The sequence below is a fragment of the Myxine glutinosa genome, chromosome 2 (assembly GCF_964187855.1).
Source record: "Myxine glutinosa chromosome 2, kmMyxGlut1.1, whole genome shotgun sequence".
In the NCBI taxonomy this organism is placed as follows: Eukaryota; Metazoa; Chordata; class Myxini; order Myxiniformes; family Myxinidae; genus Myxine; species Myxine glutinosa.
Window position 1 is genome coordinate 221,288,172 of NC_136262.1, and position 12,768 is coordinate 221,300,939.

A 12,768-nucleotide genomic window follows, 5' to 3' on the forward strand; every position below is an offset into this window, starting at 1 on the left:
TTAAATTGGCTCATGATGTTATGTAAAAAGATGTATATCTTGGGAGTATGAAGCATTGATCACTCACTGGCCACGGCATCCACCTGGTCAGGAAGAAAATCACATATTGTCCTGGACACTTCTTCTTGGCCCTTGCTCAAGAAATAGCTATTGATCGCTGGCCAACTTTGAAACAGTCTACCGACTGCACTCAAGAGGGGCAGGAAGTGCGTCAGGACGTGTCTCAGTGTTTCTGAGTAGTCCACCTGCATGAACTGAAAAAAAGACTGTGCTGGCTGATATTCTATGCACTGGAGGAGAATTCGCTGAATACTTTTAGGGACCAGATTTTTGATTTAGTAGGTCAGCATTTTTTGCCCTGCTTGGCAGTGTTGTGGATTATGTGTGCGCTGCAATATACATTATACAGGCACCATGTTCAGCGAACACAGCATCCTTTTCAGGTGTGTGAAAACTGGCCTCTGCTTGCCAAAATTGACAAAGGCATTATCTGCGGCATATGCTATCCCATTTGTGTGCAGCCCAATATGTTCAATGCAGCTTTGGAGATGATCTGCAATGTCCTGAGAGGTCTCGTTAGAGTCCTCATAAAAGTCAACAATGCTGCTGAAATAGCTGACAGCAACCAGGAACAATTTGACGTTTTCATTGTTGGATGCATCAGTAGCAAGTGAGACAGGGCTCAGACACAAAACTTCCTTCAGCTAATGAGGGGCCATAACATTCTGTACTAAAGCCTCAGCCTTTGCCCTCCCACAGTCAACTTTGGCAGCTATGTTCGTGTCGGGAAATATGGACCAGGACAACTTATTCCCACAGTCCTAGGAGAGATAGCTGTGGTGATGCTTAATACTGTCGCGTCTCCCCCTTGGCTAATACCGGGGAAATCACGGATAGCCAAAGCCAGCTTTAACTCCAAAGGCGTTCAGTTCAAATACGGATTTCACTAGACAAGCACGGGATGAAGAGAGAAGAAGAAGAAGAAGCGGGAAGCTTTTACCTGTCGGTCCCACGCGGCAACCTTCAATCCTGCAGGAAAGTAACTCAACCGAAGACGGATTTAGAATGTACAAAAATAAACAAGTTTATTTTACGGAACCCGAGAACAATGAAACGCGCCGGTTAAATAAATGATGTTTCTAAAATGGAGCGCTCCCACAACAGACATCTAAAACAAACAAGGGAGAATATATAAAAATAAAGGGCCGTGCATGTGTGTGTGTGGGCTTATCTCAATCGGATGGTGTGTCAGGGATCGTCAGCTCGAGCACGCAGTCCGGACGCGGCTCTGGTGTTGGCGGGAGGAAGACCGCCTGGTCGTTGGCGCGAACCAGGCACCGACGCGCCCTGTTCGCGCGCTGCTAGGCCAGCATACGCTGCAGCGGCAAGCCTCGCGGGTACGCTCGTCGCTCGCACGTGAAACAGGGGAGGAGAATCGTCAGCGCTCCACCGTCTCTCCACCGTCTGTCGTTGCCCAACGAGCAAGGGTCCAGGGTTAAGAACGTAAGGGATGTCAAGGGCAAGAGGGGTCCAGAACGAAAAGGAATCCAAACGAGAAGGAGTCCAATGCAAGAAGGAAATGTCGGTCCACGACCATCCGCTAAGGCATCCAAAACGAGACGGAGGTCCAAACGAGAAGGTGGTCCAGGACACGGAGGGATCCAAAACGAGAGGACAAAATGCCGGCTAGCGAGTTCTTTTATCGCTCGTGGTGTTACGTCATTGGTCCTTTTCACCAACCCCCACAGGCTAGCGCTACATTGTCCAGCTCTCCACCAATGCCCGCAGGCCACCCTTCGACGTCATCGGCGTGCCCTGCCAATAAGTCCTCTGCTTCCCTCTCAGCCTTCCCTCCACCAATCCGCGGGAAGCTTCTTGCCCCGCCCTTGGCCAATCACAAGTCCTTCCTTACTCTAGCATTTGGTTGGTCGACTCCTGCCCAATAGCGAGTCCTTCTGGGCGTGGCTCCCGGCCTGCCTGTGCTTTGTGTGTTGCTATACAAGTTAGTGATGTAGCTGGCTGCGGTTCCATCAGCAGTGCTCCGAACTGGCTTCCGGTGAGTTTTAAAGTGGGAGGGAATTAATTAGTGTGTGTGCTGTTGGACCTTTCCTGCCCTACGTGTCTATTGGTGTAGTGCCATAAGGGACAAAGGATAGATCACAGGGAAATTAACATAATCCCTACTCTATTTAACACAAGGCCATCCTTGTATGACCACAAATATACAAACTTAATCCGACATCCGGGCTACACAGGTCCTCTACTTATGTACATCGAGATGGTTCTTCTTCTTCTTCTTCACGACAGTCGGAGCATGATACCTACACAGATCTACCTGATCTATATATCACTTCACCCCAAAATTCATAACAATACCATGAAAGGTCAGCAGCAATTTAGCCAGGCTAACACTTGATTATTCATATGGGGTGGTTCATATGCAGCCTGTGGCTGCTTGGCTGCATCATTTTCTGGGGGTGTGGTTGTGCCGCTGATGCAATGCCCCCATTACCAATCAGCTGGTACTCATTTTGCTAACCTCAGAAGGAGTACAGGCTGAGTAAACCCACCTGGTGTTAATTCAACAGCGTGGCATGGGCTTGTTGAACTCAAGACCCTAAGATCTCAAGTCAACCACCTTAACCATTAAGCCAACAGCAGGCTTATTATTCAGATGTATTATCTTAGTGTAGAATTTGTTGATTGTTATGGAACGCATTTGCGATCGCACTTTGTTCTTGTGGCCTTCTGTTTCAGCATGATGATTTATGGCTTTCATGGAATCAAACTGTACCGTGAATCTAAACCTGCACACATTGCAAAACTCACACTAACCACTTGCCTCATTGAGCCAGCTGTTAAATTCTGGGTCATTAAGCCATTCGTCCTTAAAAGTGCACAAGCGGTGCACAGTGAGCTCAAATTTACCACCGTATGACACATGACACTGACACATATGACGTAATTATAATCGATTGACAGGTGTGACTCTGCTTGTGTGACAACAAATTGCAAAAGTTCCCATCAGCCCAAAATAACAAGTCTACAATACGTGTATGTTGGAGCGAACGGAGGATATCCGTGAACCAAAATGGAGTGGTATCTGCCATTACACGTCCCTTATAAGTGTCTGCACCTGCAAAAGCAACACAAAAACTCCCGAATATTTATTGTTGTTTAAAACGTGTTTCCTTGTTTACTGAAACGCATCCCCAGGGACAAATAAACAAGACCGAAAGTCTAAGAGCAGCGTAGCTGGGCTTGTTTGATACTTTATTTGAAGACAGATAGAATGACCTGGGTGGGGATAACAGTTACAGATTTAGTGCTAGTAACGGCAGGTTAAGAGTGCCCGGTGAGCCGAACCGTTTAAGTGTAACAGCACACACAACGCATGCGCAAAAGGCCTCATTTAGCATCCATACGTCATTTCAAAAGTCACGTATTGTAGCTGAGGGGGCCAAGGGAGTGAAGGCAAACCTGGCCAGTGGAGGTGAGTGCGAGGGAAGACTGACTTCCTGCACATATCTTTCGAATAAACATTCCTTGAAGAGCCTCAACCAACTTGGGCTTGTACACTCGGTTTGTGTCTCCATGACCAAGCTTACCTGCAAAGAGATCAATTTAATGAAAATAAGTACTGTAGTCATCTCTCCAAAGCCAAAATGAAATTCTCAAAGTAGAACAGCCTACCATTATCTCCACCGCCAAAAGACCAAACGGTGCGCCCATCTTGGGAAACTGCAATGGTATGCGAACTACCACAGGCCACATGACCCACATTGCTGATGTCCTTAACCAGCGTTGGAATATTCCGGCTGTTGCTATCTCCATGGCCTGCATTTGGAGAACATAAGGTACTGTATTCTATTACATCACAAATGCTAACCTCTTAGGAAAATCCAACACCATTACCACCACCTCACCACAATAAAACATGTTAAATGACCACAACCCCCATTCACTTACCTAACCTTCCGAAGTCTCCTTCACCCCAAGTATACAGCTCTCCGTCTTCAGTGACAGCAGCACTGTGCCGATAACCCGCGGACAAGCACAAGACAACCTGACAAAATCCACAATCCTAGTCAGTTCACCAGCACTCTGCAACATCGTTGTGAGTAGAGACACAACACGAGAAGCTTGAACATACATTTATATATGGAGCATCTAAATTCACCAAAAGTGTTTTTCATCTTCATGAATTTCAAAACAACTGTTAGCCTTGCAGAGTTATCATCTCTATCTCAGTCAATATAATGTATTAGAAGATGGCATAAAGTTGGCAGTTGCAGGAGAAGTACATGGAGAAGAGGAAGAAGTTGTTTCTTGGGTTTGTTGATCTGGAGAAAGCATTCGATCGGGTTCCACGCAAAGTATTGACACGGGCATTGAGGAAGTTAGGAGTGGAGGAATGGTTGATCAGAGTAGTGATGGCAATGTACAAAAGAGCGCGCACAGCTGTAAGGACAAAGGACGGGAACAGTGGTGAGTTTGAGGTGAAGGTGGGAGTGCATCAGGGGTCGGTACTAAGTCCACTACTATTTGTAGCTGTGATGGAGGTGCTGGCTCAGAACGTAAAGGAGGGTTTACCGTGGGAGTTGTTGTATGCAGATGATCTGGTGTTGATTGCGGAAAGTATGGATGGACTGAAGGAAAAGATGAACACGTGGAAGGAATGTATGGAGACAAAAGGTCTGAAGGTGAATATCGGAAAGACGAAGGTGATGGCAAGTGGTAAAGCATGTGGTGAGGTGGAAAGAACTGGGAAGTGGCCCTGTGCTGTGTGTAGGAAGGGTGTCGGAGTGAACTCCATTCAGTGTACAATGTGCGCTGAGTGGGTTCATCAAAAATGTAGTGGTCTGAGAGGGTCATTAACCAGTGTGGCAGCTACATTCAAATGTAAGGTGTGCACAGAGGGAGCTGCAGATGGAGGAAATGTTGAGTTGGATCTTGGAGACGGCGTGAAGCTGGAAGGTGTGAAAACATTTTGCTACCTCGGAGACATGCTGAATGGAGAAGGTGGATCGGACTCGGCAACGGTTGCTCGAGTGAGATGTGCATGGAAGAAGTTTCGGGAATTGAGTGGCGTGCTGATGATGAGGGGAGTGTCGTTGAAGCTGAAGGGAAAGGTGTATGCTGCATGTGTGAGAAGTGTTATGATTTATGGGAGCGAGACATGGGTAATGAACGTAGAGCAGCAACGAAGGTTGGAAAGGGTGGAAATGCGAATGGTTCGACGGATGTGCGGAGTATCGTTGAGAGAGAGGAAGACAAATGATGAATTGCGAAAGATGATGGGAATAGAGCCTGTGATTGATGCTGTGAAGAGGAACAGGTTGAGATGGTTTGGTCGTGTGTTGAGGAAGGATGAAAGTGACTGGTTGAGAAGAGTGATGGAAATGAATGTAGAAGGAAGTAGAAGACGGGGAAGACCGAGAAAGACTTGGCTAAAGATGGTGGAAGAAGAAATGCGGGCAAGGGGGTTAACAAGGAGAGATGCAGAAAATAGGGCAAAATGGAGAAGATTGTCATGGGGACCGCAAGGCTAACCCCCGCTCTAGCAGGGAAAATGGCCTTTAAAATGCATGTTGTTGTTGTAGAAGATGGCATAAAGACGGAACAAGAAGAGTATTATTACCTCCACCGCTTTAGGTGGACGGAGGTTATGTTTCACCTGTTTGTCTGCCTGTCTGTGAGCGGGATATCTCAAAAACGTTATGGATGTATTTGGACGAAACTAGGTGGATGAATTGAGTATGTGACAATAGCAACCTGATTAGATTTTGATCAAGGTCTGGATGCAGATCTGGCCTATCGTTGGGATACAAAGCGTAAACTGTACAGCCTGTCCTGGAGGTATGCTCTCTACAGAGTGCTGTTGTAGTTCACAAACTGCTACCACCATTAAAAATCCCACAAGAAAAGGTAAACTGCACACCTTAACTCTGGCTATCCATTACATCATTTTTATACCTGCTTGCTTATTTTTGAATTTTTTTTCAGCACAGGTACACCTTCACTATGAAAAAGGGCATTAGAACCCATCATGAGAATTCTCCCTGCCAAATCTCCTAACTTCACTCTGGATGGCAGTATCACTCAGAATCTATTCCATGAGGGACAGACCCGACAACCAACTAACTCAAATGGGAAAATATTAACACTTCTATAAAGAAGCGCCCCACATTTGGCAAATAAAATACATTTACTTCTTCATGCAGCTGTATGAATCAGATTGGCGCCCCCTTTATATGAATATTTCTAGAGCATTACTTGGTTCCTCCTCAGAACACAAGGGTAGTCCAGCATGCACACGAGATTTTTTGAATGCTCCTTATTTTGTATTGTTTGGCATTTTCTACAAGCTATGGAATGTCCCTTCTTTTCTAAACTTTGCCACATGGCACATACCCTTATATAAAAGGGCCTTTTCTATGCCCCTGGCATTTGACCCAATAATGTCCCTGGCCTTTGGCTGAGTAGGCCTACAAATATAACCAAGTATTTAATGCAGCCCAGTACAACACAATACTATATAAACATACTAAGAGGGAAGCATTACTGCCCAACAGCAGTGGCCTATACACAGCCCTACACTATTTGGTTAGATATATTATTACCATGCACACCTGAAACAAAAAGCTAATGATGGCAAATTGTACGGAATCTCATCCCAAGCGTGCGTGTGCAGAGGAGTAAGGTTAATATTTTTACTCTGTCTGCCTGTCTGGCGGTCAAACAAAATTTAAAATCATTCCAAACAGGAAAGTTACACTTTTTAGTGACGTCATAAAGGACACAGATGTATTTTGATCTATTTTACCTGTTGTTACACTTTCCATGAGCCCAGGCACTTCGATATATAAATACAATTTGCAATGCTTTCACTTATCACAGCCTTGCTCACTTTTCCCTGCAGAGAACCATGGATGATTTTGGGATATTTCTGTGTGGAGCTATTCCCATGTCCCAGCTTTCCATAGTCTCCATCACCCCAGCTGGAGACTTCACCCTCGACAGTAACTGCAAGTGTATGTCCGTCAGAGCCCTTTGAGGACGAGATGCGTCGGACCGTGTGCTGTGGCTCAAAGGTAAGCTTTTTGAGTGTTGACTGGTTGTTGGAATCACCCAGTCCAAGGCGTCCATAGCTGCCTTTGCCACAAGCTTGCACCGAGCCATCAGCCGCTATCATGAAAGTGCAGTACTGCCCTGCTTCGATCTGCCCACAAAACATGCACAGCATGAAGCAAACTGCAGAAAGCAAGACCAAGCACCAAAGGCTTGAAAGGCCTTCATAAATATAAGTAAATAAAAAGGATAATTAAGTGAGGAGAAAAATAATTTGACAAAGAAAAAAAAGAAATTCAGATGGGAGCTCACTGTCTGGGAATTGGCAAAGCCAGTCGCACGTTTTGGCTGCAGTATCTTCTCTTGTGCACCTTCAGCAAGCTGATGGCTGCTGTTACTTCCCCAAACATACACTTCACTTGTCTCTGACACCACAGAGCCATCAGCAGGCTGCCCACCATCAGCATTCACACATAAGTGTGTGTACTCCAGAGCCATGTGACAAACCTGCAGGATATGCCCAAGCAGTATGTTCTTGACAATGAGGAATTATAGGCCAAAAAGTACAATGCTAAGTAGAGCAAAAACATAAACACAACATTCTGAATTTAGATGGAGGTATACAGCTGATAAGACCAATATTACAACAGGACTCTAATCTAGCAATACCCAACATTCCTTCCACATGTTAACTCCTCTTTGTGTAAAATATCGCTGCCTTGCATCTGTTTTCACTTCTCACCCTCCTCTTTTTCACTCTCACCTATGTCCTCGTGGCCTGCCACTATCTACGTTAGTTAAAAATAAAAAAATAAAAAACTTTTCAGCTTCTATTTTATCAATACTCCTTTACTTTTTAAACACATGATGTAAGGCTCATAGTGGAGCTGACAAACACACACACGCACACACTCGATGACTATTTTGGCTAACTACTAAGACATGGTGTGATGCTGCATGCGGAAGCCCTCAACATTATGGTTGGAAGTAGGAATTTAGCCAAGGAAAATACAACAATTAATTAGATATTTTATCTACAAATTCCAGCAATGAACACTAGCAGATGGGTCTCATCTTTTAGGCTTCATCTGATCGACGGCACACTCGATGATGCAATTGATGCCCTGCCTGCGAAACACTAGTCCGTCAGTTAATAGTAGGGTCAGGCATCAAACCCACAGTAGACAACTCAAAGGTGCAAGGACTACGATTGAAGCATCCTACGAGCCGTACAAAAATTAGTAACCTACCTACGAGCCCTACAAAGCATCTTAAGAGCCATACAAAAGTTAGAAAAAGTTAGTTGGTGTGTGTGTGTGTGTGTGTGTGTGTGTGTGTGTGTGTGTGTGTGTGTGTGTGTGTGTGTGTGTGTGTGTGTGTGTGTGTGTGTGTACCAAAATAATGTGCACTCATGCACAAAACATGTGTACACAACATACCACTGTACAACACGTCACGCATAACGTGTGTACAACATGTACACAAAACGTAATTAAATAAACACCTCTTGCTTTTTCATGCACAACGCCATACCTCCTCAAAGAGACACATAGCGGCTTCGTAAAGAGAGCACAAGCCATCCGCAAGCCTCTTTGGTTCTCTCCATTGGATATGTTCAGGACATGATCCCTGCAAGAAAAAAAAATGTTAAGCCTAACATTCTCTCAATTAGAAAATAATATAATTTGCACAATAAGTCAGCCACCTAGAGGAGTTCAGAGGGATTGAAGAAAATAAAACTGAAAAAGTCAATTCAGCTTGTGCATTAATATACCGTAATAATAATAAGAATAACAACTGAAGAAGAAATTCGTGTATTTGGGAAGATGAGTTCACACAATATGGCATGAACACAGGCCACAACCAGCCCAGAAAACCTTATCTACCAAGTTGCTGGTTCAACCTTCCGGTCATCGAGTGATCTTCAAATAGAGACCATGCAGATGACATGCGTCTTGATGCTTAGTTACCCATTCAGGGAGGAGGGAGGTTCAGAGTGGCTGGATTTTAGATGTGAAAATCTCAATAGAAATACGGCGTATCATGATTGAAGACTCACAAACAATGGTTAGTTAGGCTTCCAGATATAACCGAACATACAAATGACCCTCCAGTTTAATATACCTGTTCACCAGTAGAGAAGGGGAAACCATTCTGAATGAGTAAAGGGCACGCATCACAATGGGAGGCCACAGAATCCAATACCCAACCTCCCATGTGTTGAAAGACATGCATTTAATTCTGCCCTTCCAGTATTCGACTTTCAGATTTCTTTCTGTTGTAGTTTACTCAACAAATCATGCACCTACCAACCCATTCTCCAAAAACCGCTTACTCTCGCAATTGGATAATCCCTGTTGCCAACCAATTGAAAGCTAACGCATGAGATAACGATGGGCAATGTGCACCCCACCCCATTGCCAATAAATAAATGCAAATGTGGCCTCACCTGCTGCACATATCAGAAATGACAGTCGTGAATCTGTAGGGTGTGTTTCACTTCCTCCCACACTCGGTCGAAATTATTAGTTTTCCTTCCTGATGACTGACAACCCAACTGCCACATTCCTATGAGACCAATAGTTCAAGCTTCCCGTTGGTGATCAGACTTTTAAAACAAATGCTCATCTGAGACCAATGGGTCAAACATAAACACACACAGGGAAACGACAACTCGAATAAAGTTTTCATTCACAGATGATTTGTGATCAGGAAAAATACCTCAAACATCAAGCCAAACAAATAGTCTTCGTCACAACTCTCGTTTCTTAAGCTACCACCAGCTCGGCCAAAATTAACATTTTCTGCACGAGATGGTGCAGAAACATGACCTCCAAATTTGTCCTGGCTTTTAATGGATGTGCTAAAAAATGGGCATTGTGCAAAATGCAGGGAGACTGAATAAGGCAAAAAGAAACAACACATGTTGCATGCATTACAATTACTTAATTTGTGGCAGGAGCTAAAATAGATGTCAATGAAAAGGATGTTCTTGGTTGGAGTTAACAAACTCTTTGAATAAAATAGTTCAAATAATTATTGCAAAAGACAAATAAATAGCATCTCTGTTATTTTTGCTAACATGTGGGAGGGAAATTTGGAAGAGCAATTTTTTATGAGGCAAATACATGGTGTGTGTGTGTGTATGTGTGTGTGTGTGTGTGTGTGTGTGTGTGTGTGTGTGTGTGTGTGTGTGTGTGTGTGTGTGTGTGTGTGTGTGTGTGTGTAAGTTGTCTCTGCCTGCTATCCCCACACGTGGGTGAACCTCAGGAGATGGAACGGAGATCTACCTGATCTCAAGGTATCCACCTCCGTTAGTGTGTGTGTGTGTGTGTGTGTGTGTGTGTGTGTGTGTGTGTGTGTGTGTGTGTGTGTGTGTGTGTGTCAGTTCTTTCTGCCTGCTATTCCCACACGTGTGTGGGACTCAGGAGATGGAACGGAGATTGACCGGATCTCAAAGTATCCACTCCCATTGGCATGTGTGTGTTTGTTTTTGTGTGTGTTTGTTTTTGTGTGTGTTTGTTTTTGTGTGTGTGTGTGTGTCTGTGTGTGTGTGTGTCTGCGTGTGTGTGTGTGTGTCTGCGTGTGTGTGTCTGTGTGTGTGTGCAAAAGCATTGTGCAATATCTCAAGCACAAAACGTGTGTGCACAACAGATCACTGTACAACATGTCACGCATCATGTGTGTATACAGTACATGTGCACAGTATCTATATATATATATTCTCCATAGGTGATTCTGTGATTCTGTCTGTCTGTCCGGGGGGAGAAGTCTGGGAGAAGCTTCAAAACTAAATATCCACCATTTGGTTTACTCGCATAGCTTTGAGGCCTCTTTTGTTAGGCCCGCGGTTTCTTGCTCTCTCTCACAGTTTTATTTCAACTCTAATTCGATATCTCATTTCATTTTTCATAGTCGCTAACATGGTTTTAGACTCGGTTGAAAAAAAAGGAATAAAATTCGATGAAAGTTACTGTTTATAGAACAAAATTCATTTTCAAAGGCCTGTAACATAAACATCATTGAGACTCTCTCACGGCTTTATCGCGACTCAAATTCACTATCTGATTTCATTTTTATCGATGGTTTTAGACTCGGTTTCAGCAATAATTGAGAAAATTCACGCACATACGGGAAATTGCTCAGACATTTTAGAAATTCGCAGCTCGAAATATCTTACACCGCCCAAATAACACAGACAAGAAATTGCCGAGATTTATGAAGAATTCATGGCGGACTTTTACATCGTCACGATTAAATGTTTAATTTATACGTAGTCACAATAAAAAGTCAACAATGTGGGGAGAGGGGCGAAGCTTCGTTCACGTATCACCACAGACAGCAAATTGCTGAGATATATTAAATAATCGTGGCTTTTCGCAGCTCGATATATCTTCCACCACCCAAATAACACAGACAGGAAATTGCCGAGATATATGAAGAATTCGCTCATTTTTATCGATGGTTTTAGACTCGGTTTCAGCAATAATTGAGAAAATTCACGCACACACTGGAAATTGCCGAGACATTTTAGGAATTCGCGGCACAGTATATCATACACCACCCAAGTAACAGAAGGGAAAATGCCGAGATATATGAACAATTTGCAGCAAACTTTTCCATTTGATGACACTCGTCACGATTAAATATTTAATTTATACGTCGTCACAATAAAAAGTCAACAACGTGGGGAGAGGGGCGGACCTTCGTTCACGTATCGCCACAGACGGGAAATTTCCGACATGTTTCTTCGTTCTTATTTCATTCATCATTATTATAAGGAAGTAAAGGTTAGCCTGTTTGGTTTGGGGTTTTTTTCGCACGGGTCTTCAAGGCTGAATCGTGTTCACATCCAGGATAAATAAACCAAACTCCATTTCACGTGTGCATGGAAATGTAATTCACATATGTAAAATAAAGAAATAAACACAGACAGGAAATTGCTGAGATATATTTTTTCGTTCTTATTTTATAAGCTATGTGCACGTACATAATGTTCTTATACACTGCCCAAAATACTTTTTTCCAAGGGACTTTTCTATTTGAGCTGTATTCTTTATAAAGTCGGCATGTTTCATTCTTTAGACGTAGTCACAATAAAAATTTACAATTAGGTACTCTGCACTTGGGGAGAAGGGTGGAGCATCGTTTACATGTCGCCACTTACCTTTGTAAATGCTATCTCCAAAATGAATAAAATAATGAGGGAACAGAACGAGACCGCCAATGAATGTTAACACAGACTTGCACGGGATGCTGAGCAACAAAGACATTGGAAGGTAATGTGTGCTCAGCAAACCTATACAAGAGCAGCTGTAAGGAATCTGGATGAAGTATCGGATAATATTGTTGAAGATCATGATTGTGGTCCGAGTCCGATGACGTCACCATGCGTGTACTGTTCTGCGAAACATTTCACTAATGAATGAGCAGGACAATGGGGTGGATTTACACTGTGTTGATCCAAGGGAAAAGTTCATTACCTCTAATATTTGCCGTACCTGCTCAATTGGAACAACTGCTGGGGTTAGGGGGTGGGGGGAGAGAGAGGAGCCTGAGGGAGGGGGAGAGGAGACTGGGGGACGGGGAGAGGAGTGAGGAGGAGTTGGAAAGGCATGAGGGGAGAGGAGTAAAGCGACCCCCACTCTCCCCCGAGTGTGTGACCCACTCTCCCCCGTGTGTGTGACCCACTCTCCC

At 44.0% G+C, this 12,768-nt stretch overlaps 1 protein-coding gene across 1 annotated transcript in view; it reads right to left on the reverse strand.

Annotated features, from left to right (window-relative positions):
* Window positions 1-12,768, reverse strand: part of LOC137422161 (putative E3 ubiquitin-protein ligase HERC1) — a 443,323-nt gene that overhangs the window by 389,835 nt on the left and 40,720 nt on the right. The window contains 6 exon segments of the mRNA XM_078772274.1: window positions 3,481-3,608; window positions 3,694-3,837; window positions 3,970-4,066; window positions 6,911-7,222; window positions 7,384-7,578; window positions 8,605-8,700. Coding sequence (XP_078628400.1) covers window positions 3,481-3,608; window positions 3,694-3,837; window positions 3,970-4,066; window positions 6,911-7,222; window positions 7,384-7,578; window positions 8,605-8,700 — 972 coding nt within the window.